Below are 27065 nucleotides of genomic sequence, written 5' to 3'. Positions count from 1 at the left end.
TCTCTGAAAGTCTTAGTAGAGGGGGGAAACAATTACTCCTAGGAGGGAATTTGCATTGCTGTACAGAGCACAAACAAAAACAGTCAATAAGGACATCACGGTCTGCATGAATGTAACAAGGAGAAGGACAGAATGGGTGATCACCATAGGAGACGTTTGCACCAGAACCACAAAAAGGACTTGCCAAGGTTGAGTAGCGAATAAACACCACTTCCCCCTGAACGAGCCTCTTATTTTGTCATTTTAACATCTGAACCGTTTGCAAGCGCTCCCACTAATTTATGCGGCTTAATCTGAATGGCAACTCAAAACTGCCCTTACTGCCCTGGGTGTCTACTAGAAGGTAGAAAGGATGGAGACAAGTGACCTGGGCCGTGTTCGCACACTGATTTTGGGATGCAGACTACTACTACAGATCAATAGATTTTCTTCCTGCATAAAATCAAGACATTTCAATATATAATATTTTCCAGATTTCAACACCAGCCACCAAGTTCTGAAACCCCAGAACAGCACAGACAGAAACTCGCCTTTAACAAGGCTTTACTCCAAGGCATCGCAGGGATACAGTTTAAATGCTGGGTGTGTTAAGGTATCTCAAGTAGTGCATGAAATAAAGAAAATGCATCAGGAGACAAGGCTGAACCATTTCTAAAGCAATTGCAGACAGAGCATACATTCTCATCTAGCACCCTCTCCTCTAAAAGGACTGTCATAGAGGATGGAATCCAGAACACGCCCCAGTAACAAATCACACTGTCCGAGCTTCAGCCGGCTTTTGGAAAGGAGTGAGGGGCCTCCCAGAGAATTTCTGGGAGTCTAAACATCTTGTATGGGAGAATAAAAAAATTCAGCTGTAAACAAGAAACTGTCCATGTAATCCCTTGTTTGGCCTTTTTGTTAGATAAACTGTTCATCTGTTAAAATGTTGTAATAACTCATTGACAAACTAAAAAAAATAGGCAGGCTGGAGTATCCCAGTTTAACAAACCTGACATCATTTACTAAAATGCTTAATCTGACGTACGGTCTCCAGTTGGGGGTGTTTTCTAGACCAGTCCAGCCCAGAAGTTGCCTAGCACTTGATCCAGGATAGCTGAATAATGTCTCCTGACTTGACTGAACACACACACACCTGGGGCAGATCAGAAGCTGTCCGATATTAACTGGAGATGGCGCCACTATAACACCACCTGCGCCCCGAGGTCACTTTTCCTCTATTTATTCAAAGCACCAGCTAAGCAACCCTTATCAGAGATCAGATTTGCAAAGCCTTGTTTTAAAAGCAGGCTGGCACTTTCCTAGTTACTATCACCTTCCAGTATTCACAGGGGGGAGTGGATCTGCCTCTCTGGGAACTGGCTATAACACAAGCCATGTCAAGCAAATCGTGAACTGTCAAGGTAGCCTGCTCCAGTCGTATTCCTGTTTGCGCACGTGCTGAAAGCAGAAACAAGCCACATACCTTTAGAGTCTCTTTTCCCCTTTATGACACATCAAAGGGCCTTTTCCTGAACAGCTCGCACACAATGCCATGTTTTTTCCCCCAAGAAGAATAACCCAGGTGACGGCAGCTTTCAACAGTACATTTATCAGACAGGCGGTAACCAGGAGCGGAACTGCCGCTGCCCAGTTCTTAATCAGTGCTACTCAACATCTTCCTACCTGCAGCTGCTGGGAAGTGCCCATTGTTTCACATTTACACTAACAAGTAAAGATGGCAACTTTCCTGTTCGCCTGAGGGATCCATCCTTTCCACTGAAGTAATGAGTTCTCTGTACTTAATTGATTTAGAACAGGAACAGTTTTTAATACCATACATCGTCAGCTAACCTTTTAAGACCATAGTGCACATAGGGCACGCTGCAGATTGAAACATGGTAATCTGACTTTCCTATGCTGCTGTCAATATGTTTACAACAGGAGCAGTGTAAGTATTAGTACCACTATCATTAAGCTTCCATGCCTTGCTTTTGAAACAGAGCACCCTTAAAACTTTAATCCTCCTGTCCAGTGATTCTGGACACTCCGAGATCCAACAACTGGTTTAATTACAGTTATTACCAAACTGGTGGATCGAGCTGGAATTCTTCTAGGTTGTTTGTAATGAAGTATACTTTGAACACGGGATTAGCATCACTGTAAAACTTAAACAGTTCTCTAAGAAGATTGAAAATTTGGTAAAATCAGGGTTATAGGTCAGGATGCATGTCAGAAAAATATTTCCTAATGCATAATAGCCTGAAACCATAACGTCTTCCACGCTTAACTCCCTACAGAACTTGTTTTCAATAGACTGTTCCAAGGGGACATCAGCAGGGCAGTCTGAAGGTACAGGTGAGGGGCAGAAGGACACAAGGAGCAGCAGAGCAGAAGAACAGAAGGAAGTGTATTTAAAAACAGGAAACACACTTGAAGCTATTTCCTCTACACTTGGGGGGGGGAATGAAATTCAATAATCCTGTAACTGATATGGACACGTATAGATCACTAGTTAAATACTGATTAAAAAGCTAACTAGTGAGATAGAGAAGCCAAAGCACACGAAGAAGCATTTAATCAAGCCGCTCTCTTTAAGCATTTTCACAGAATTCCTAAATGCCTGTTTAATAAAGAAAGGAAAGCCTTCGGCTTCCACTGAGGCTGCATCCAAGAGTGACATATGGCCCAGACATCTCCAAAACTATCCAGATTGCTTGCATTTAAAACCTTTCTGCACATATCTGTACCAATATTTGGTGGATAGCTGTCCACCTTCAAACAGTAAAAAAAAAAAGGCAGCCCAATTACAACAAAGGCATTCGTTACCCTGTAGAAAACTGGTCTGTGTGTGTATTTCAGCAAATTCAAGCAATTCCAAAGAAAGATGCATTAAAATAGAGCTCCTTCAATCACAGGAAATAAGTACCAATCCTCCAATCTGAGACAGTGCACAAGAGCAGCAATTAATGCAAAAATAATAAAACTCTGCAATACCCTTAGCATTATTTGAAGTTTGTTAACATTAAATTTATAACATAACAGATACTAGATAACACTGATTATCAGATCAATTAGATCACACTCTGAGCCAAATGAACTGCTCACTTTAGAACATCCCCTTTTTAAAAAGTCTTTTAAAAAACATTACATGTTTTCAAAGGATCAGGAAAAAAAAACAGACTAAAGCTGACAATCTCTTGAATAGTCCAAGAAAAAGATTCTTGGAAAGTCTCCAGTGTTCCTCTGTGAAGTTTCAGACATTAGTGTTCGACAGACTTTGATGAACTGCAGAAGGAGTCAGTCAATGTGATGCACTATCTTTCAAATCTAAAAACTCAAATACATTTAGTGAAACCTCAATCACTTCCTAGCAGCTTCCTTTGGTATTCATCCAATTTTGATGGATTTATTAGATCTTTTGATTCTGTTTCATAAACTATTTAACACAAGTCAGAAATGTAACTATCATGTATGGTAGTTATGAAGAAAGAAATGTAACCTTCAATTGTTGACAACATAAAAAAACCCTGCAATTTTTTCCCCATTTGTCCAAAAGCTCTTTTGCTGACCCATCATGGTGAAACTCTCATACATTCTCGGCCAAAACAGAATCACAGCCAAAAACAACTGTCCTGGAATGTTGTCATAAACACCGAAACTAAAACACAGGAGATTTACAATGTTTAAAATCTGGTTAATACCCAACTCATAAGAAGATTCAAACTCTAACAACTCCCTACAAAGTACAAGGACAGCACTCAAAAGAGTAAAACACCACCCACCAGATGAAGTAAAAAAAGTATAAATATGGATACCCAAACACATAGAGGAAACGTTTTGTTTTTGTGAATTAACACTAGAAGTACCTACAATGAGACGTCTGGTGCCCTTCCACAGCACAGAGAACAGTCAACACCAGCCAACCAACCCAGCTTCATTTATCGTTCTTGACATCTTTCTGATTTTTGCATTATGACTGGCCTTGATGTCTACTTGTGACCAAAGGGAATCTCTAAAAAATAATGATGCTCAGTGACTGAAATAAACGTAGCAGACAACGTTTTAAAGATATGATACCAAGAGTGATGCAGACATCAAGATGTGAAGTTTCTGGTGGTTAAAGAACTCCACTTACAGTGATTAATGGCAACCTTGATCAAGTCCTGGGATCTCACATCCAGATTGGAATATCCAGTTCAGAGGGAAGAACACCACCTACTGGTCCACCAACACCACTTACAATATCAACATGGTTTTCGTTAGACGTTCCCCATCCCAGTACTGCCAGGTACAGCTGAGATCTGGTGAAAAGGTGGTAATACTGCTGTCGATTCCTGTAGCCTTGCCCTGCCTATACCATCACAGGCAGATCACTTCATCCTCGAGCTTGCCTAAAAGCTCCGTTTCCGGAACTACACAAACGAGCTTTGTCTCGGAGGGACCAGCAATGCCTGGAGCAGAAAAGAAGGGGGATGTCCAGCTGGAGTATACCTGTTCAAAGACAGGCTGCACAGTTGAGATCTGCAGCAAAAGAAAAGGCGGACTTCCCGTGCGGAATTCTCCAAAATAAACACTGACAGACGCTCTCGCCTCAGAGTGAGCCGATGCCAACAACAGACAACTGCCCATTCAGCCTCTGAGAGCCAGCGTGCTTCATGCTCAGACTTCACATCTGAAGGTGAGATAATACACAGAGAACAAATGCAAAACACCACAGGCAACAGAGATCATTTCCATATCCATTCAACAAAATGACGTAAGACATTGTGCCGTATCTTATCAGACCTTTTGTTTTACTTATTACTTTCCTGGCCTGCCTGCTCCATTGCTCCTGCCATGATGTCTAGCCAAACGTGAGGCCTGGGGGCGTGTTTTGTTGTGCCCTGACCTGAAGTGAGTCTTCCAGCCTTGGCAGCGCTAGAAGGAGGAAAAGCATTTTTCCCGAAGGGAATTAGACTGCACTCAGCAAGCTTACATCTATGACTGTGAAATTATAATCCCCCTTTGTTACATGCACACACATTTATAATGCAAGAGATCATTTGTTGCCTTTCAAACAGGTCTGCCACGCAGATATGTTTTTAATTTGCACCTTGTCACACTTTATTTAGCTTTCTGAACAACTGTCCAAAGCAGCTGCAGTCTGCCAAGGATTTGAAAATGACAATGAATTTTTAATCCCAGGGAAGATCCCAAATACTTACAACATCAATTAAAGGCAATACAGGCTTTCAATAATGTTTTTTCTAACAGATGATCCAGTCCACAATACTGCCAACAGAGCTTCAGTGGTGGGAAATGGCACAGTAAAACCAGAGTCTGAAAACAAACAGTGGTTCAAAAGGTTTATTATTTCAACTGATAAACGACCCAAAAATAAAGCAGACAATGATAAGAACACTGCCACTGCAAACTAATTACAAAATAAAATCAATCCAACCAAAAATCATTAAAGCAAAAGCTAAATATTATTTGTGGTAGGTTACTTCTACAAAAACAACAGGATTACAGCATAAATCCAACTCTCATGTTACATTATCTCTAGCAACACACCCTACTAGTGAATTACAGACAGCAAGCTACAGGTGACCTTCTCTCTGGTCTACAGCACCCCACAGTATCAGTTCCACAGGTTTTGCCAGGAAGTTTGTAGAAGATAATGCCAATTGCTTCCAAAAAAAACAAACTTAGATGATAAAGCTGAAGTTCACAGTCACTCCCTGACACACCAGCCATATAGCTACAGGTTACTAGCCATATTAATTAGCTACATAATACTTCACCTGTTAGGCAGCTAATCTTATGTTTCAAGAACACTACCAATGAGTCAGTTCTTCTCAGGATTACACTGATAACCAGACCCTAAACGTCAAAAACAGTAGACGTACTGCAAGTTCCCTTGGTCAGCTTCATAACTCACGGCCTACAATCACAGATCTTGGAGGTGATCATACATACTCCAAATCATACAAAATCTTAAGTTCCCTACCATACTGAAAAACGTAAGGGAGGCCGAGACAACCAATGCAGTGCCTCAGTTGTGACATTGTTAGATTAATCTCGTTCATGTCCTATTCTTGTGATTTATCCTCTTGAGAAAACTCAAGTGTGCCAACTCACTGTTGAGAGAAGTTGCCCTGCCTGCAATAAAGAACCTGGCCTACAGCTGCAACATATGCTGAGCAAGTGTGGTTATCATTAAAAATATTTGCTTGCTAGAAGGCAACAACATGGGGAGAAAATTCACAAAAAAGAACAAAGCAAGGTAATTAGAGACCATATGAAACAACATTTGGTCAGATGGCCATCAGCCAGCGTCTTAATTAAGATATTTTTTTATTTAACACAAAGAGGAAAAAGATTACCGGCCATGGCTCAGCACAAATTCCAGGGAATGAAGTCATTGTGAAACAACAAAGCAGCAGATATTTGTTTATTGATTGGAGTTATCAGCCGGCAGGAGAGAAGAATGCACTGCACTGCACTCTGGGTCTTTGCAACAGGATGGGTTTTGATCAGGCTAAGCAGGGGGCCAGAGTGCTTCTGCCAAAATCAGCTCTGTGCATCTTGTTTTTAAAGATGCCTCTGAGGAATTTATCTGCCAAGTTGAATTACGCAAAAGAGTACTGCGCCTGTCAGGGAAGAGCAATTCACACTTGAATTTCCAGGACAATGTTTGTTTTTTTACTCTTGTGCCTATGTAGATGGAAAAGAGGGCACCAGAATTAACAGCTGATTAACAGGAAGGGCAATGCCAATTCCCATCTTCATTTTGCAGCTCTTAAATGCATGCAAAAGAATCCAGGCTGGGACTGGGCACGAAACAGGGTGCAGCACAAGCTCAGAGAACCGCCACTGCTACACCGCTAAACAAAATAACATCTGCTTTCCATCAGCTTGTTATTATACTCAGAAAAATCACAATTCCTTGAATTTATGTAGAGATTCTTATCCCAAAGAATCTCAAAATGCTTTATGTACATAAGGGGACCATCTTCATCCATCACTAAAGTGCACACATGGTGACACTTGGCAGCCATTGAGCATCAGCAGCTCAGGTACAGAAGCAACACATGCCCTCTCCAAATGAATCAAGCTGGAACTGAAGGGAGACTAGGCTGAAAAAGTAAAGAGTGTAATTTACCCAGGACACCAGGGTTAACACCTCCCGTTCTGGAAATTGCCATGTGACCATAACTTAAAAGCCAAGTTTAAGTTTTACTTAAAAGCTTCAGTTTAATGCGTCATCTGAGGGAGCAATGTCAGCTCCTATAGCACAGTACACCTGACTGACCTACAGAGCCATTAGATCAGAAGTTCTGGTCCAGAGGCTACCAGGTGCTATATTCATGACAACATCGACCAATAGATACGGACACTACGTTTTTAAGAGCGTGACAACCTATGCTTCAATGCCAGCACTGTTTGTGGTCAGTGCTTGCATGAGCCGCAAACATTCTCACACAAAAGGTGTATGTGCCCCGTGTGTACTTGCACTCTAAATGTTAAGACATTATGGCCCTTTTACTACTTACAGGGACTGTGTGAATCAATGCAGCAAGAGAAGAGTCAGAGCCTTCAGTGTGTGCGTGTATGTGACTGCGTGAGGGGGTTGAGGGCCTGTCCTATGATAAACGTGTACAGCTTGTGAATGGAGATGACAGCTGGAGTTTATGCCTGGTCAAGGAGACCCCTCCTGCAGGCCTGGAATTCAGGCTGAGCTCTTCCAGACTCCTGCTCGAAAGCTTTTAAGTGGAAATCCAGCGCAGCTCTCCAAGGAGCCCGTCTGCTGCTGTGTGCGGTCAGGAAGCACATGAGCTCATCGAGGACACCGTGCAGCAGTGGAACTAGGGTGGAAAAATTAACCTCGCTTTTCTCCCTTGCTCTCAAAGACTTAGGAAAAAAAATCTGTTACTAAGAGAGGAACCAGAACCTTTGGAAGATCAAGCACAACTGCCAAGCTCAGCCTGCATATTTTTTCAATGAGACCAAAACAGACGGCACAGGCATATCAGCAACTATTTTCACTTGGGAACTTCAAAGCCCTGTAAAAAACCGCGAGCCGCGCTTGGTCATGACAAAAGACTTTTAAATCAACCATTTTGCGACCTATCAAGCTGGGCGTTTCACACTTGGTAATCAAGTCTGAAACGTGAGCCTTTTCACAAAGTAAGGCCACCGTATCAAAATGTTATGGAGAAAGCCGGAAAGAGGAACAGAAAGTTTCAGCACACATGCGAATGTCATGCGTTTTAAACACGTTGAAGCAACCTATCCTCTGTATTCAACTTCCCTCCAGCAGACTCATCAGACCTGACCTCCAGTCAGGGGTCCTGCCCTTCTCCACAAAGGAGCAGTAAAACACCTGGTGCTGGCAGGAAATGGGAGGCAGAACCCGAGGCCGGTAATCCTCAGCCAGTCATCTGCAGCACTGCGATTTAGACAAAAAGGGGAACAGTATCTCCAGGAAAATTTAAAACTTAAGTCATTCTCCTTGAAATGTTGAACTTATTTCAGCTGCCTTCGGAGGCTCTCACCACTTGTGGCTCGGCCGTCAGCTGCAGGATGGGCTCGCAGGTCCGGTTCACACCGTCTCGGCAGAATGAGGTCCTCGGGATTCAGCTCTCCCCGAGGGGCGACACAAACCAGTCAGCCTCAACTCCCGCCACCATCCAGGCGCCTGGGCCGGCAATGGCCACATCACCCCACCCGCTCAACAGGCAAGCCCTGCTGCGGACACATCGGCAGCCAGCCTCACAGCTCAAAGACAAATCGCAGACCATCGGAGATTTAAAATCATGGGGGGGGGGGGGGTATTTTTCTAAAAACAAGAGACATCAGAAATCAGCGGGGTCGAGACAGCGGCAGTCTATTTGCGACTGTGAAACTGAGGTGTCTTTTGGACAAGGACGCCGGGCGGCTTCTACATTCACTGCAGGGGTGGTTTAGAATGAGCCACAGCACACCAGAGCTCAGCGCCTTCATGGAAATCACCCACATGAGGAACGGACTGGAAGGAAGACAATGCCATTTATTTTCAAGTACTCAATAACTGCTACAAAAACAGGATCCCAGCAGCAACAAACACCTTTAAAGCCTGAAATATAAGATGAGACTGAGAATATGAACATTCACTTAAAGTCCTGCATGACACCATATGTTCCTAAATGCCAATCTTTTCTCAACAGCTTTACAGACTCCATTATCCCTCCAATCAACATACCCAAATTAGTAGCAGATAGTAAAGCAGAAAATAAAAAGACAGATTCCCTTTTGAATTAGACTGTGTATGTGTGGAAGGCAACAGAACAATAATTTAATGTCTTTACAGAACTATGCTCAAAACCGCATTTGAAATCCTGAACCATCAAACAGAACACTTTGAATTTCAGAACGCCATCCGGGGGATATTAAAATAGATCCTTCCTGAATTATCACACTCCCTCACCTCTCCCATTTTCTGAATACCAGATTCTCTCCATTTGCACTGGTCCGGTGTCCAATCATCAAGCTACATGAAACTGAATTGAATGAATGAAATTCAGCCACACACCTGAAAGCAATTTCTAGGCACATTTTTAAACAGTAGGTCTAGATTGCTACACTTCTGCTGAAGATGGATTTCAGCAGTGATGCAAGTCACCATAGACAGGGCAGACATACCTGTAAGCTTACAGACAAGTACAGTATTGTGTGGGAAAATGCTGTTCTTTGGACAAGCAAAAGAATATGCAGCTCCAGAACCTGCAGGGGATGCTCTGAATTATTTATTGAAAGCTGTAACCACGACCACCGGCTGTGTTATTAGAAGGCCATGAATTCTGAGCATTTATAAATGTGGTTTGAAGAAAACTGTAATTGCAAGTCTTACTTGTTTGCTTTCAGACATACCCTGCTTTCATGATATAAATACATAACTTAAACATTATTAATGACCATTCATAAAACCTGTTGCAATGCTTGCTGTGCACTTAAAACAAATGTGTATCTTAAATACCAAACAAGCACGCAGTCATTAAATTTAAAAAAAGGCAGCAAAATTCTCCTCAACAAGATAATATATTAAAAGCTTATGTGCTCCGTTTGTTAGTCATGTATTACTTTTTCTAGAGAAGGAAACTTATTTAATGGATTCACAATAAGTGAAAACATGTAGATATTACAGAGTTCTATATAACTTATCAATTATATTATATGGCCAACTGACATATCACATTGCACAGAAAGCCAGAGAACCATACGAAGTATAAACAAGCAAAGTACTGTTATGAACTCATCCGCAACTGTGCTAGTAAATATTTAAACTCTCAGCTTGTGCACAGTGAGATACAAGCCTGAAATGAAAAGATTGGTTTGGACCTGATAGTGATTTATAACACCCAGATCAACTAAATTTACATCAATGTATACGTCTGCCTTCTGAAATAGAAATAGTAATCTCACCACTATACATGGACGTCTATTTCATTTACCTTCCAACAAAAGGAAAATGTTTACATAAGAAGAGAGGTCAAGCCAAACACAGCTCTGAATTGCGCCCAGGACAGACAAGAGGTCCAACATCATTGCCTCTGGCAGACAGTTCACAGCTGTAGTCCTGTCTCCCTTCAGAAAGCATTGCCTTTGGAGGCAGTGTCACAGATCATCCTAAATGGAGAAGGAACACCGCACGCTTCCCAGCGGTGTCTTGTGGTACCCAACCATCACGGCCATTAGAAAGGAGTCCTAAAACAAAGTTATACGGGCCCTCCATCCCTATTCAAAGCCCGAAATAACCTTCTTTTTGTTTTTTCCTCCCAGGAGCTGTCATTACCATGACAAAGGAGGAAGGTATTTTGCCAGGATGCTGAAGTGTGGAGATCGGGGGGGGGATATGTGAAGTCTCAGGCCTCAGCTCTTTTATCTTTTCCCCTCATTTGCAAATGAGTTGCAATTTCCTATCCTGCCCCCGGCAGCCATCCTCTCTCTTGTGCTTGAGAACTCCCAACATCCCCCAAGTTCACGCAGAGCGGAGGAGCTCCACAACTCCCTCCAGACCGGGAGCGGAGGCGGAAATGGGAGAAAGCTTGAGGTGTGGATGTGTCAGTGTCCCCCCCCACCCTCACCCCAACCCTGTTGCTCCAGCCTTTTGTTTTAATTTGTTCAAGTGATCATGCTACTCCGGGTCTTCGTATGGACCGATCCGAATCCGAAAGGCCAAGACGTCGTGGGCGACACGACACACCATCGGAAATTCAGTTAATTCGGAGGGCGAGTGCAGAAGGAGCCCGTACGAATCTGGAACCACATCCAAAGCACCGGCATTTTAAACCTGGCGCGGCGGCTCACTAGACGCTGTGCTCGGCCTCAACTGCTGAAGCGCCGCTCCACCCCGGAGCTGGCTGTGACCCTCTGTAGGAGAGCTGTCTCAGCCCACGGATTTAGGGATCGTTTTCACATGTCCTGCCTAGACTGTACCCATATGCCACAAAAGCATGCGAAGGATAAATCAGCTTGCTAATTAAAACAAAGCTCCCACCAGCACATTTCAGCACAGGGGGTCTTCACGGGTGCCCACGGTCAAGGGAAGCTTTGATGTGCTCTCCTCCAGTCATAAAACACTAGAGGTCTTCGGGGGGGAAAAAAGTAACTTGTGCGCACTGTATCGCCTTAATGGGCGAATTCATCATTTTATAAAGTTACAAAAGCAATAAATAAAACGGGTTTCTCGGCCTCCCTCTCTCTCCCCGGTCCCGTCACATCACTAACCCCTGACCTCAGCTTTGAAGTGGATCATCTCGTGTTCGCTCGACAGGTAGACCGTAAAACTCCTCAGAAACATCATAACCGGGCGTGGGGAAAAGCACGATTCATATTAAAAGAGCTACCGCGTTTTCTGATTTTTTTTTAAGAAGTGCCGTTTTATTGCATAATAAGAAATGCTGCGGCAAGCAAATCATCCAGATTCGTCACATGCTCGATTTTAATGGGATCGCCTTTATATGAGCTATTTTACCCTGCACGTTTGGAAAGGCACTTTTGTATTTTTTGTTCCGTGCGTACACGATGCCACTACCCAACTTTTCTGCCTTTTCACCATGAACTTTCCATGTTCTAACCAAGTCCTCGCCACTTTCTACTCCGCTTTTCACCGCCGCGTCTCTGTGGGCTTTTCCGAGGTGAGTCGAGACCGGAGGAAACAATACCCTCGCACAGCCCAAATGTTTCTTTTTGAGAGAAAAGTAACCTTCGCAAGCTTTCCGCGCCGTACTCCTGTCGTCCGACCCGCGTTTGGCTGTGTAAACATGCGTGCGGGCATAGAAACCTGCTTTTGTTGACTTTATTTTTAGCTAAAAGTCTCTCTGTATTCGCTTAAACCAAAAACGAGCGAAGAATAAGTCTTTTGTTGGAGACCCCGGGCGTAGGACGGCTCGCCGACTTTTGGAAAGTTTTCTTTCCACGTTGAAACACACACACTCCGGGCTCGAAAAAGCTCACGAAGTGCACCGAGAAAAAGCCACCGTCCGCCTGCTTTCTTCTGCCCTAATGAAACACATCTGAAATTCCCCCAGAGAGGGATTTTGGAGAGTATCTCGGTCGTCCTATAAAACGGCGACTCTCAATTGCGGAGACTCGCGTTTCGGACTTTTTTTTGTTGTTGTTGTTGCTGCAGCTCGAAGTAAGTTCCCCACCACCACCAAAAAAAAAAGACGACCATGATGTGGATGTTAGAGAAGAAAACCGCATGCACAGGTTAGTCAGGTAAGTCTTAAATTAAAGCAGAGCCTCATACCTTTGGCGCAGAGTATGCCGATGGCGAGCGCCGCAGCCGCTCCGGCCGGGAGCCGTACCCGGGGCAGGCGGGGGCGAGGGGCCGAGGGGCGGCAGCTGTCCGCCGCCGGTGCCTCCATGGTCGCACTGGGGGGCGCAGCCGCCGGCGACCAGACGCGTGCGAGACACCGGGGATACCAGAATGAACGGGTCTTCGTGTTTGTGTAATACTACCACACACACACACACAAAAAAGGAGAACGACGGCACGAAAAGCCGGTGGAAGTGGGCGAGCGAGGAAAAACCCACCCCCGAGTGCCCCGAGCCGAGTCCTTTAAAAACCGCTTGTGAAACTACCCCCTTTCTGTCGGGGGGCAGGAGCCCGTTTCCCCCTAGCAGTCCGGATCAGAGGTCACGCAGGTTCACTGGGCGAGAAAGGCAGCCTCCTCCATTCCCGAGCAAGGGTCTCCTGTGTACTTTTACTTTTAAAACGTTCTGAATGGTGACGATATTACAGCTCCAAAGTGCGGTCCGGCTCCTTCCTCCTCCTGCTCTGCGTGAGACCCGTTTCCCGAGAAACCCAGCCTGCCGACTAGTTCAGTCCCACAACCCACCGCACGAGTTTCACACACCGAGCGCTCGCGCACTCCCCCCTCCCTCGCGCACTCGCTCCCGTGCCGCAGCCGCTTCCGGTCTCCGGGACAGGCCAACCCAATGGCAAGGAGCTCAGACGGGAGTGGGAGGAGAGGGGACCAGTGCTGCGGCCTCCTGGCGGTATAGGTGAGCGGAATGATTTTTTTTTTTTAAAGAAAAGGAGAAAGGAAGGGTGCGCGCGCACACTCACGCGCGCCCCATGCAGTCCACCGACGCGCTTTGCTTGTCTCACAGCGCCGCTCTGTCCTTAGTTGCAACTCTTGTCAACTTACTTTTCTCCCCCCCTTCGGCTCGAAACTGCCCCCTCCAGAACGAAAAGCTCAGGATCAAAAGTCCGAAATCGCCCGGAGTCGTGTCAGGGCGTGTGAGCGGAAGACCCTTGCACACTGCACAAGGCAGAAACAGCGTGTAGTGTTTTAATACCCCTGATCCGTCTTCGCCGAGTTCAACGAAATAAGGCAAACTAGTCCAGCATCAGCTGCAGCTGCTAAAAACCGAAATGGGCTCAACTGCTCGTCTCTTGTTGGAGGCGAATAAGTGTTCAGAGTTTGAGATGTACTGGACTTATTATTGGGAAAACTGTGAATCAATGTGCAAATCTCCAGTAAGAATATCTACAATGTGAAATTGATGGAGTGGACATTTCTGCATGTCTTTAACAGAGAAATACGTTCCCCATGCTGCTGAGACACATGCACTTTCATTCTGGTGAAAAATAAACCGAAGCTCTAACTGTAAGACAATGGACAAGTTTAAAAGACAAGCATTCAGTTTCAAGTCGGTTAAATTAGGTCTTACGCACTTGAAAGACGAATTTCCATTTGAACCTGAACGTAAATGACTAAATTAGATTCATATTAAAAGGCAAAAGAGGGATTTTGTCAGAATGAACATTTAATTTTTTCTTTTGCAATCCGAACCATAACTTAGACAAGCAATAATTATTTAGAAAAATGTTTACACAGCCCTCCCGTGCTCCTACTAATGTTGCGTTTTGCTAACGAGAAAATAACAGCTCTTGAAGCGAACTTCGCCAAGTAATTACTGCCTGAGGAAAAGAGGAGCGTTTAAAAACATAGCATATATCACAGAGCAGAATTCCCGAATAACATCTACTTCTACTGCCAGTATGAACCAGAATTATATACAGTGGAGGCCAAGGCAGTGTATCACATAGTGATTCAGGTTTTCTAAAACACTTTCATTTTGCTTCTGGGTTTTATGATACCATGATGTCAGTACAGCAATATCGGGAGAAGATCCCATTTGCACACAGTAATTATAGACCATGTACTATACGTGCCTGTCCTCAGATGACTTGAGACTGTCCTGTATGACGTGTCTGTTACAGGCACTTACAGTTACAGGCTCGGCGAATGGAACGAGTATGTGCACCAATAACATTGCCGGTCCATTTATTAGGAATTGTGCTAGAAGTTATGACCAATTTTGTGGACGTACTGTATTTTTGTCTAAAATTGCTTATGTGCTGTGGAAAGCCTCCTACAGTACCTCGATACTTTCGGTATCGATTAATTTAGGTAATCGAAGTAAAAGAAATAAAAAACCGGAATGTGCGGATGTTCAGGAACTCACCTGCATTCAAATATTCATTTTGCTCCTTGCCAAACCGAAAGGAAAAAGCACATTTTCATGCCGACTTCACCGAGACACCTTAAAAAGGTTTTTACTAATTCAGCTGAGTGAATAAACAATGGTTATTCAGTCTCCCGAGAAACCCATCCAGTAGGGAACACTTACGCACGGGATCCTAAAAAGACCTTCTGCATCCTAGAGTTTAATTAAGATCCGTTATTAAATTCAGGACTTACAGAGTCATATGATCAGAATGGTTGTGAACGGGTTTTTTTATCTGTACGGGTTCTGCAGAGTTAATCTGGTCCGATTGCCACTTAAGTATGTTCTGAATTGTGTTTGGGCTCTGGAATTAGGTTTAAAGCTAAAAAGAGCTGTATCACCCACGTGCTTGCACGTTTGTCACAACACTACTGCAAACGACTGCAGTAGATTACACACCTATTGCCAAAATGACAGCACACGAACTGCTGTCATGCGCAAGATGGCCACCAGGTGGCGGTCTTGATTCACTGCAGCATAGTGAACCTTTGGTTCTCGGCCACAAATGAAGGAAAGGCGACCAGTTTATTTTTCAGTGTTATAATTAAAACATGGAGCATTTCATATCAATAACTCTTATTTTACTCACTAATCCAGTGCCTTCTATATTAATAAACAAGAAAAGTCATTGTGTCTGAACCAATGTCACTTCAAAATAAAAACTGAGTTAACTCTTCTGCAGATCTATGAATTGGGGATGATCCGAGTAATTTAAGAATCTTAAAATTCTTAAACTCTACATAGGTAGTTGCAGGATTAATGTTTTTGTTAATACAACAGTCTCAAATATTAGAAATGACCTCCTCGTTAAATTTTATTCCGATTCTAATATCTTGTGTAATGAACAGTCATAAATTAATGAAATTGCCAAATTGTGAACCCACTTTGTGCAGGGATTACCAAAATCAATTTACTGATCTGGGATATTATATATATATTAATTGACCGACCTCTTTGGGAATTAATGATTAATAAACAATAGACTGAAATAACACTTTATTGCAACAAATATAGGACACCTCACGATAAACTCCATACAAATCCCTGTAATGTAACAATACAGTATGCACTGATACAAAAAAAGCAAAGTTTCACAAAATGTGTGGCTTAACTAATGCTCACTTTGTCACAGCTGCATGCAATAAAACCAGATGAGGAATCTCACTTATTGGAACATTGTCTTCTTGTACAATTGCAACAGTAAGAAAAAGGTTGCAGAAGATTTTGAACAGGTTTCAAGAAAAGGAAAGGCATTTAGAAACATATTGCAACTCACTAAAAAGTAATTGGACCAAATGTTTCCATGTTTTGCTGAAGCAGACAAAGGTGCATAGGATACATTATACAAAATCTACAAATTGAAAAAGGTAAAGTAACTTATAAAACTGTCAACATTAAAAACAACAAACATATCTCAAATCAATGGTTACTCTAAAGATAAAGTATTACCCAAGGTAAACACGATTGTCTCTCCATTCACGTCATCTATAGTACATTTAATCGGCTCTACATCAACTGATCCCCTCTCAGACTTCTTTTCTTTATAATAAATCCCCCCCCCACAAGAATAATCATTTTGTTTTCAAAGTAATGTTTCCCTAATCAAATTCGCAATCCCTTTCATTCACCAAGAATGTTACACAAAATGTTTATGTTGCTGAATGTTTATGTTGCTGAAAACATGTTTTTGTTTTGCGAACTGCTGGAAATAATCAGTTTTAAAATAGGTGCTACTGGACAACCTTTCAAGACTGCAACACAGAATCAAATGTCATTGCTTTTGTCCTATAGTGGTGAGTTGAAATGCTTCTACGGATACACTTTTATGACAAAATGTTTCACAACTGAAAAACCATTTCAAAATAGTAACTTTTTTAAAATTAATTCATTTGAAAGAACCACTTAATTGTGCAGTACTGTAGTGCTTTCAGTTTAAAAAAACACCATTATCAAAAAGTATCTTTGAAAGCCCCAACAGTTGTCTGAAAGTATCTTTTAGATGAATCAATTCTCTTTACAGAAAAAAAAAACAAGGCTCCAATCAATCACACTTATTTGACAAAAATATTTGTAATTCGCAACGTTTAACAAAACTTTCTCCTCATTAAAAAATATGGATTCCACTAAGTGATTAGAATTTGTATTGTCTAGTGCGGTTTTATACTGTACAGTATATGTAATTTATTCAGCACAAACCTCAACATTCAATGCACATACACTGGGCTCACCGACACTGAATATTTGCTCAATATCAATGCCTTGAGGGAGGAATGATTTATAAATCTTGTTTTTACAGTCCATGTTATTGCTGTATTACTCCAGCCCGAGACTGGTTTAATAGGATATTTGATTAATGATAATCATGTGTCATTTATCCATTGATACATGACTCAAAATAATCTGGAGAACAAGAACTACCCTTTCTATGAATCATTCAAAAACTAATTTGAATGTAAAACTGCTTCTAAAACAAAAACTTTGTTAAAGTTTTTTTTTAGTATTTTCAGCAAGCAGCAAGGCACGGTGTATGCTATAAAGCCAAACAACAAGAAGAAGTGATTTATATGCATGCCAACATCCTTAACCAAAAGCAAAGAGGAAGAGGAAAAAAGTACTTCAATCTGGAAACGCGATTTATGTCTCCTGTGACAAACAGCTACAAGCCTTTCCACTTGCAGTGCAAAACACTGGTACCACTTCAGGACCAGTGTGAAATACTGGTTCAGATCAACCAGGAGGCTGAATCCTCTGTCCTGTCACCTGCTTCTACAGGTGTGCAGAATGCCTGTTGAACAGGTCTAACTGCTCACCTGCCTTGTGTGGTGCTACATTTGAATTAGGCCACAGATGTCACCCAGCCCCTCATATTTCACTACCTTTGCAGCTCACTGTACTCCCCAGAGTCAGCCCCTCGTAACGCGCAGGCCGTTACAGAGACTGAACGGGATATAACCGAGAGGACAGAAGGCATTACACATATCTTCCCATTATCTCTTCACTCTCAGGGCATGCCGAACCTCCGGACTACCAGGATTGTAAGGAAAACCGAGCCACAGAGGGAGAAAGAAATCAGGGTCACTCATGAGGTTTCGGACCAACCGTTGCAGGCAGGTAATCCAGAATCAGGTGAACCAAGTTTCGCATGGCGTAATCAGATTTTGCACCCATCACCCCTTTCAAATCCTCTTTTAAAACTCACAGTTACACTCCGGCTTCCCGTCCCGGAAAAGCGACTGCCTTGATTCGTGAATACCCGTTTTTTCTGTTGGATTGTTTTGTCGTACAGTGCCTTGAGACGATGTGCCGTGAAAGGCGCTATATAAAATGAAGGTTGCTCAGTCCTGTGGAGGGGCGGGGGATTCTGGCGAGATCCTGGACACGCTAACCTTTGGCTCTAGGGGTCGCGGCGGATGAACCAGATCTCGTTCCTGCGGCAGGCCACTCCTGGGTTCTCATACACTGCCACCATGTACATGTCTCTGTGGAAGTCGTCCGTGGACCCCAGCAGCTCCCACAGCAGGCTGATCTGCCTTGTGATGGTCTCCTCTGTGGTCGTCCCGAGGAACACCCTGGAAGGTCAAAGACAAGCCAATCCCGGTTCAGGCTTGTTCTCCTATTCGTATGCACCTGAGGATTCAGCTGTACAGTTAGGCTACTGAAGTCAGTGGTATGCTGCTGGTATTCCTTTCACCATAAGCTACAGTATCTCACACCTGAAAGCACATTAAATGTTTTGCTGAAAGGCCAGGTTGGGATGCTACAATGACCTACCTCCGGCATGAAAGAATTCAAGGTGCATAACCCCCCTCCCCCTCCTCCAATTAAAAATCTTCCAATTAAATAACCCCTCCCCCCCACCAGTGCATGTTAATTCCAAAATCACTCCCAATCAGTCCAGTCCCGTTTGCCTTCCCCTAATGAAGGAGCTTGTGTGTCATTCACGACTTTGTCATGTTAGAGAAGCCAGGTGAGGGAGTCTTGGCTGAATAAGAGAGTAACAGCACAGGTGGAGATTGTGAGGGGTCACATACTGTAGGGTCATTCCAACTGCAACACCCACAGTCCCACTTACTGTGAGAAACTACAGCAGCCCGGTCTCCTCCAGGGGAGAAAGGCTTGCCGAATTTCAAGAAATGACAGATAACTTCATCAAAGTTTTCATCAAGCTTATTTCCACACATCCTTTTACAACAATTGTGTTGTTGGGTGTTGCGCATCTGTTTTTTAAAGGTTTTTTTTTATTTGTATCCTGTATAAAAAGGTCATAAATAACAGAATATTAAAAAGACGAACTACATACATGTTTAAAGAGCGGAATTGCAGTACAGTGCTCTACAGTACACATTACCTTATCTTGTTTGATGACAAAATATTGTTTGAAAAAAACGTACAACACACTTTCACCACCTCAGCCTGTGGACATCAGAAAATGTTGAAAGCTGGACTGAATTGTCAAATAATGATTTACTGTATTTTTATAGCATGTGGGTTTCTGCTGGGAACTATACTGAGCATCAAAAGAAACATTTCTAAATTATGCATATGTTTTAGAAAAATAAAGCTTTCAGATTTTGGATATTCATTAAATAGTTTTAAGCCTTGTTTTTCTGAGTTGATCAGTCATGACTAATCATAGCACTCAACTGACTTTGTGGCACCTGCACTAAAACACCTTCTTAATGAGAACTGATAGGACAGAGGTGATGAGGCAATTTAACCCATCTGATGTCAAGCCTGGTGAAAAAAAATCAAGAAAGATAATTGTGTCGAGGACTGAGCTGTCAGCAAACGGTTACTGGGGTGTTTGGAAACCAGTAATTTCAAACCAAATACCGCGGGTCCATATCCCATCCCCTATTGCAAATTTATAGGATGTGCCAAGATGACACGCATCATCTAGGACAAGTTCCACAAGAAGAATTGGAAAAAACTCCACGAGACAGTGTCTGCAAGCTGGACACAGCATGCCTCACTGCTCTATGGCTTGGACTGCTTTCAACACTGCCACACGTGCTACAGGCCCGTGGGGTTTTACTGCAAACCCCCTGATGATGACAAATGTTGATCAGTATAATAAATTTACCTACAGTATCAGTTCAGTAAAAGGTCAGTGCACCTTCTATCAGGGTGATTTTCCTGCTGGCAAATTTGTTAAATTCTTACACAAACGTGCATTTGTAATAAGCTTCTTTTGATACTCAATATATATTTTATTTTTCATAACAATAATTATAACACCAGAAATCAGATGCTCAAATTCAGGAAACAAGGCACGCCTTAACCTGCTGTGATCCCTGACTAATGAATAAAGGTTTGGCACTGACACCAGTGCACTGCAGGTGCCATTGTGCTTATAAACCAGAGGAAAACATTCCCCACCTGGTGATGACTCTGAGAGGCCCTCTCTGGATGATGACAATTTCGGGGTCTGTCGGATCCGGTGGGTTGTCCTGGAACTCAGCGGGTAGGTAATAAGCTGTCAGGATCTCTCTAACAAAGCCTGTCCCATCCTCCAAGATCTGGATCTTATTCACAACCGGCACGGTCATCCCTAAGTAACGGCCTGGAAGATGAAAGGGACAGAGAGTGGGGTTGTTTCCCCCACTTTAAAGACACCCTGGCTGACACATCCCACCCTGACCTACGCTCAGCCATGTGTGTGCTGCTGCCTGGGGAATCTCAGTCACAGTCTGCTAGTGACATGACCCAGGCAGGCTCGAGCCCAGGACCACAGAGCTCACCCTGCGCTTGGGCAAGCGTCTTTACTGGCTGAGTCTTTTCGGAGGCATAAAGTCTCTTAAAGGCCAAATTTTTATTACAAAAACCTACAAGCAGTTAAAGATCCTGGATGTATAGTCGGGCAAAAGCCTCTTTAAAATCTGCAGCTCTGTAAGCAGGAGAGTAAAGTGCTGACTTACCTGTAGAGTTTTCCTTGCAGATGTAGCGCATCAGTTTCATGAAGGCCATAGAAATGCTCTGCTCGTACAGGTCCTCCCCCTTGGTGACGCAGGCCCATTTCCCAGCTGGATACACTCTCTCCTCGTACACAGTCTCATCCAGCTGCAACAGTGGAGCCACAAGCCCTCTCAACACCCTGCTCTGCATCACCCCACCTGCCACTGCCTTACGACACAATTTATGTGCCAAGATTTCTTCTAAATCCTTGATTGCATTCCCGACCTTTTATAAATTGCTCCACGAAAGGTATGGTCATCTGAAATATATGCGTTAAAGAAATATTCTTCTCGATTCCTAAGCCGAGCATCAGAAATCAGGTACCTTTTCATGCCGAGATACTGTGACATATGGCACCTGCTCTCGGACTTGGCTCTGTCTCGTCATCAGCTGAATCGGACCAGACATTTCTGTTTTAAAAAAGAACATCCCATAATAAATTCAGTTCACAGCGCTGCCTAAAATAACAAAATGGGAAATGCTGAGCTTGAAGAGGCTACGTCTGAAAAAAGTGTCTATGTTGACGCATCATTTATGACTTGTAGACAACATGGCAAACGATAAAAAAGGCAAACACAATGTTAGGATATATACTGATGGAAAAAGGAAACGCAACACCACCTCCTCCACACTCTGACCCTCCCAGCTGCGTGGAACAGGCTGAAGAGTGACTCATCCATGAAGAGGACCTGATGCCACTGCTGACGAGTCCATCGCAGCCTCTGTCTGGCCCAAGCCAGTCGGGTGTGACGTCTAGGAGGTGTGAGCAGAGGGCCTCTGACAGGCCGCCTTGCTCTAAGACCAGCAGCATGGAGCCTCAATGTCCTGTCACTGATATGGGCATTGTGTCTGCTGGCAGTTTCAGCAGCAGTATGGGTGGCAGATCTGAAACGATCTCTCAGATGGATCGGTCTGATGTGTCGGTCCTGCTCTGGTGTGGTCATCCAAGGGTGACCGGATCTTGGACGGTCATCCGTCCTGCTGGTCTGCTGAAACCTTCTCTGCAGTCGGGACACAGTGGAACAGCTCACTCCATAGTGTTTGGCAACGCTGGCACATGACATGCCTGCCCGCAGCATGCGAATGGCCCTCTCCCTTGCTTCTGGTGACATTCAAGGCATTATGGAATGCAAAGAAAAGTGTGGCCTTTTTCTTGCAGTGATCTAGGTTTTGAATTAAGGCCTTTTTAAAGGTGACCTGATCAGGCATTTTTCCACCTGGACCACATTGAGTAAAAGTATACCTAATGAGCTTTCGTGTGATTGGCAAGTTGCAATGCCTCACTGCACAAGCTGTATTGCTGGTCAGAGGGCTAAAAACAAATTGACAACTTTTTGTGAAAGTAAATAAGCTATAACTAAAGTATTCTCATTCCAGAAAATGTTGCGGTTCTTTTTTCCATCAGTATATATATATAAAAGCCGAAAATTTAAATAAAAATTGAAGGATGCACTAGTCACATTGAGATGAATATGAAGCTGATACCCTATCCTTTTTTAAAAAGGACTGGATGAGATCCTTGGTTAATTTAGCGGGCTATATGGGCCAAATTAGCTACCTCTCATTTGTAACTGTTCTTTTCTGTATCTAGTACAATCCCGCAGTACCGTTTAAAGTAAAGAGCTGATCAACACGATTCCACATGGCAGTTACTCCATCCGAAGCAGAAAATGAAAACAGAAGACATTTTTCTTTTAAAGGAACACTACAAAGCCCACTAGAGGATTAAGGATTATTATTGAGTCAGGATTCAGATGACTCGATAATGCAGCCATGGGAGTAAGGGCACCTCCTTTCCAGTTGTCATCAAGCAAGCTGCATTAGTGTAAAATGACTACCCGTGATTCTATGCTACACAGATGTCACTACTAATGCACGCATGCTTTATTTTGTGGCATTACAGCAGCCTTCGGCAATCTTAATCACAGGCATGAAGGGTAGCTGTGCTTAGCATATAACCAGGAACCCGCAGTGCTCTTCTTTACATTACTGTCCAGCAACTGTTTTACTTTGCCCTGTCATAGCAAGGTGACCCTGCCTGCTACCTTGGGGGACGGACACTTGGTGTGTGCTGGCTACAGCCTGCCAATGGGCCAACAGCCTCTCCTCCTCCTCCTCGTCCATTGGCTCAGAGTTGTCCTCCGGGACGTCATTGTCCAGCTGCTCGTCCTCCAGCTCCGCCAGGTCCTCAAACGTGATCCGAGCCATGAGCTGAGGAGGCACAGGCAATCTGCGGCCCTGCGAAACCAGACTCAGTTTGAGTTCAGACTTACTGAGCCCTGGCAGGCGCAACTCAAACAAGTGTAGCGTTATAAAAATACATCCAGCCTGAAGAACACGACATATGAAATAAACTTCTTTCTGGGGAAAAAAAATCATCTATCTGCAAGGGCAGAAATTTCATGGCAGGGCTAAATTTCTTCAGACAGTGATCTCCTCCCCCTGACCGCAACATTTAAACAGCGCGGTTTGCTAAATCCCTTGGAGTGGGAGTTGTGGTTTTTTTCTTAATTGGTGTGTGAGGGTCACTGCACTACTGTCAGGTTAATCCCTCCAAAAACCCCCCATGTCTCCAGGGAACCATCTGGGCCATGAGCAGGCAGCTGTGGATCGGGAAATGATCAGTTCTTGACAAGGCATGTGTGCAAACTGACTCCCACCCCGGCATGTAGATCTCGAGGCAGCAAAGAGTTAAAAGTCCCCAAGGCCACAACACAAGGACTTCAGATAGGAGGATGCACAAGCACGAGGGCTCCGTTACCATGCCAACAGTCCAGACAGCCACAGAGCTCAAGGAAGCGCTCTGGGAGAGGAAGTGGCTGAGGGCATGCCCATACCCTGGCGATTCAAGATCGACAGCGGGGCTACGTCACTAACAGGTCATTCTACTCCAGCAGGTGCGTGCCTCACTTTCTCCGATTTTGTAGAAAACAACAATATACCCTGTACATGCTTGTGAAACCCGCGCACCTGTGACAAACATTCTGGCAGACTTACAGGTACAGACAAGAAAAACCTGTATGTTTTTAAATAATCACATATTTCTTCCCTTTGCTGTATTTGGAAGGTTTGGCGCTATATCTAAGCATATTATTTTTATTTATATGCTCCCTGAAAAACATCTCAAAACGTCATGTTTGTAAGCATTAAAACCTATCCCCAGTAGCCAAACTGAAACAATAAATGCACTTAGTGAACGATGTCTTTCTTTAATCAGTAGGAAACCTTCGGGTTCTGGACTCCTGACTGGGGCTGCAGGTTCATCTCTCGGGTGTGGGCGCAGTACCCTTGAGAGCTCGACTTCTTCCCGATTCCAACATCGAATTGGGTACAATTGCATAAAAAAAACAGGTTAATTCTAACTTCTGTAAATCTGCATGAAAGTGTCAGTCGAATCAATGACGTGTAGTCTACAATAATCATATTCCTTACTTCTTATGCATGATTCATTTTACAATAACTATGATCTCTTACATTATATTCATTACCTACAGGGTACAAAATTCAGATACTAATGCTTATAATCAAATTGACGGATAATAATAATAATAATAATAATAATAATAATAATAATAATAATAATAATAATAATAATAGCTTACATTTATATAGCACTTTTCTGGACACTCCACTCAAAGCGCTTTACAGGTAATGGGGATCCCCTCTTCCACCACCAATGTGCAGCCCCACCTGGATGATGCGACAGCAGCCATAGTGCGCCAGAACACTCACCACACACCAGCTCTCAGTGGGGATGAGAGCAGAGTAATGAAGCCAATTCATAGATTTGGATTATTAGAAGGCCATGATTGGTAAGGGCCAGTGGGGAATCTGGCCAGGATGCCGGGGTTACACCTCTACTCTTTTTGAGAAACACCCTAGGATTTTTAATGACCACAGAGAGTCAGGACCTCAGTTTTATGTCTCATCCGAAGTACAATACAGTGTCCCTGTCACTATACTGGGGCATTAGGACCCACATAGACCACAGGGTGAGTGCCCCCTGCTGGCCCCACTAACACCACTTCCAGCAGCAACCTTAGTTTTTCCCAGGAGGTCTCCCATCCAGGTACTGACCAGGCTCACACCTGCTTGGCTTCAGCGGGCTGCCAGTTGTGAGTTGCAGGGTGATATGGCTGCTAAAAATAGGATTTTTAGTCCTACACATTAGGACACGCTTGGTTGTAGAGAATAAGTCGACCAATTACAGTCTGCAGGCAGTTGCTGTCTCACACAAGAAAAGGACTGCTACTTGCAACAATTTCCAACAACTGCCAAGTCGCACTGCGGGCACTGAGACAGCAACACGAGCAACTCAAGGAAACTGATGGTCACCTGGTTTTGCTGTAGTTGCGGTCCCTTGCCTGAGGCGGCGCTACACACGCTGAATCCTCAACCCGCTCTGAACATACGATAGATTTTAATATCGCTGTGCAACAGAAGTCACCTTTGAAGATTCTATACAACATTTTTACACCCAAGCAGTAATATTGGTACTATTCTGTTATTATTCTCTACTTTCAGGACTGAACAGGAGTCCTCGCTAAGGGACATTGCCATCTCAAGAGCGTGGATCCAAATGCGATTCTTACACATCCCTTTATTTCTACTGCCTAGGAACCTGACATTTTTTTTTAAATTTTCAATGTACCTGAAGGGAACGATTTACGAGTGTGGAAATGATTTCCGATCCGCTCGCTTGGAGCATTCTTCGAAAATCGAATAAACTTAGTTCACCCTGGCATGAAATGTAATCTCCTTTTATAAAAAAAAAAATCAAGATACACTTGATATATGAATTGTATTATTCTTCCAATCTCTCATGCGGATTTTTTTTAAACTGCCGTTTATGCATGGCTATTGTTTTGTCTTTCCAAAATGCCGCATTCGGATGAAGGGCAGTAGCTTAGAAAAAGTAGGTCAACTTGCACAGCCTGGGCGCACGAACCCACGCATCAACAGTAACTTCATTATGCAGATAACAGTGCGCTCTGCAGCCCTGCACTTGTTCTGCACATTAACGTCTGTACAATAAGACAGAACCGCCAGATACAGCAGCTCGCAGCCCTTAAAAAAACATATTCCTCACATAACGTAACTTCCCAGCAACAAAACCTTGCAAGTGTTTTTGCACAGCTAAGCGTCACACGCAGCTTACAACGAGCTGCAATGTTCTCTGCCGCCTTCACGGAAAAGCCTTCACTTCCGCGTCAGGCTTCGGACTTCAAGATACAAAAAAATAGGCTCACCTGTTCACTTACGACGTACCGAGGTCTTACTTGGCGAGTATCAAGCAGGACCGACAGCCGGCTGCTCGGCAAAAACACCACCACACTACTGCAGGAAACGGCTGCTCGTCACGTGACTGGCAGCCCACAAATAGGCCACACCAGGTGAAATCCGCGACGCCGGCCGCATTAATGGGATTACAGGGGCACCCCCATCCAGCACACACAGACCCCGGTTCTTCTCATACTAGTTACCATAGAAACGCCAGGAAAGAAGCAGAGGAGAACGGAAAAGAGGCTCCGTCACTTGTTGGAGTGCCGTGTTTCACGTTTTGAAACACTAACAGCGTAAAAACTAGCATTAATAAGAACAGCTGCAATATAGCTGCAGTACAGTATGGTAGTGCGAAACACCTTTTTCAATTGAAGGTATAGCATTCAACTTTTACTTCATTGGCCTGACTTGCCATGCATTAGGCTGTTCTCGTATATTTGTAACGTTCCCCCCCCCACGAGAAAATTAAATTGTATTCTTGAAGTTATTCTTTAATGAAAAGCCAGTGTTTCATTGGAATATATCTGACAGCCAACGTAACTGCCACCAACCTGTGGGATGAAACAGCTGTTATAAATTATACATCCCGAAAATCCATCCATCCATTACAGACACCTATTCCTGGTTAGAGAAGTAGCCACCTGGAGCCTTCCCTGAAAGCACAGGGACCCAAGGCCAGGCGACAGCCTTTACAGAACCCCACTCCGCTGCAGGACACACAAGCACACAGGGGCTAATCCGAGAGACCAAATGGACCCAGTCAACAGGCCTCGGGAACAGGGAGATAACTGCAGCACCCAGAG

The 27065-nt window shown here is 43.8% G+C and overlaps 2 protein-coding genes across 2 annotated transcripts in view; both read right to left on the bottom strand.

Moving 5' to 3' along the window:
- Positions 1-13472, bottom strand: part of ptk7b (protein tyrosine kinase 7b) — an 85365-nt gene extending 71893 nt beyond the window's left edge. The window contains exon 1 of the mRNA XM_015363223.2: positions 12755-13472. Coding sequence (XP_015218709.2) covers positions 12755-12872 — 118 coding nt within the window. The 5' untranslated portion in view covers positions 12873-13472. The remainder of the gene's footprint in view (positions 1-12754) is intronic.
- Positions 13473-16005: 2533 nt separating this feature from the next.
- On the bottom strand, positions 16006-26440 carry soul4 (heme-binding protein soul4). The gene is made up of 6 exons (XM_006638566.3): positions 26229-26440; positions 23025-23217; positions 21304-21389; positions 20943-21084; positions 20404-20587; positions 16006-18593 (listed from the first exon to the last, which is right to left on the bottom strand). The coding sequence occupies exons 2-6, from the start codon at positions 23185-23187 to the stop codon at positions 18419-18421; spliced, it is 750 nt and encodes a 249-aa protein (XP_006638629.2). The 5' UTR covers positions 23188-23217; positions 26229-26440; the 3' UTR covers positions 16006-18418.
- Between the last annotated feature and the right edge of the window lie 625 nt (positions 26441-27065).

This window comes from Lepisosteus oculatus, chromosome 17 (genome assembly GCF_040954835.1).
Source record: "Lepisosteus oculatus isolate fLepOcu1 chromosome 17, fLepOcu1.hap2, whole genome shotgun sequence".
NCBI classification, from domain to species: domain Eukaryota; kingdom Metazoa; phylum Chordata; class Actinopteri; order Semionotiformes; family Lepisosteidae; genus Lepisosteus; species Lepisosteus oculatus.
The sequence above is the reverse complement of the archived record's forward strand: the minus strand, read 5'-3'. Positions and strand labels throughout refer to the sequence as shown.

Coding starts and splice junctions, on each gene's coding strand:
- soul4 (XM_006638566.3), bottom strand. CDS start 23,187: ATGGCTCGGATCACGTTTGAGGACCTGGCGGAGCTGGAGGACGAGCAG. Junction 21,085..21,303: donor CAGTATCTCGGCATGAAAAG/GTACCTGATTTC, acceptor CCACTGTTGCAG/CTGGATGAGACTGTGTACGA. Junction 20,588..20,942: donor CTGCAAGGAAAACTCTACAG/GTAAGTCAGCAC, acceptor TTCATCTTCCAG/GCCGTTACTTAGGGATGACC.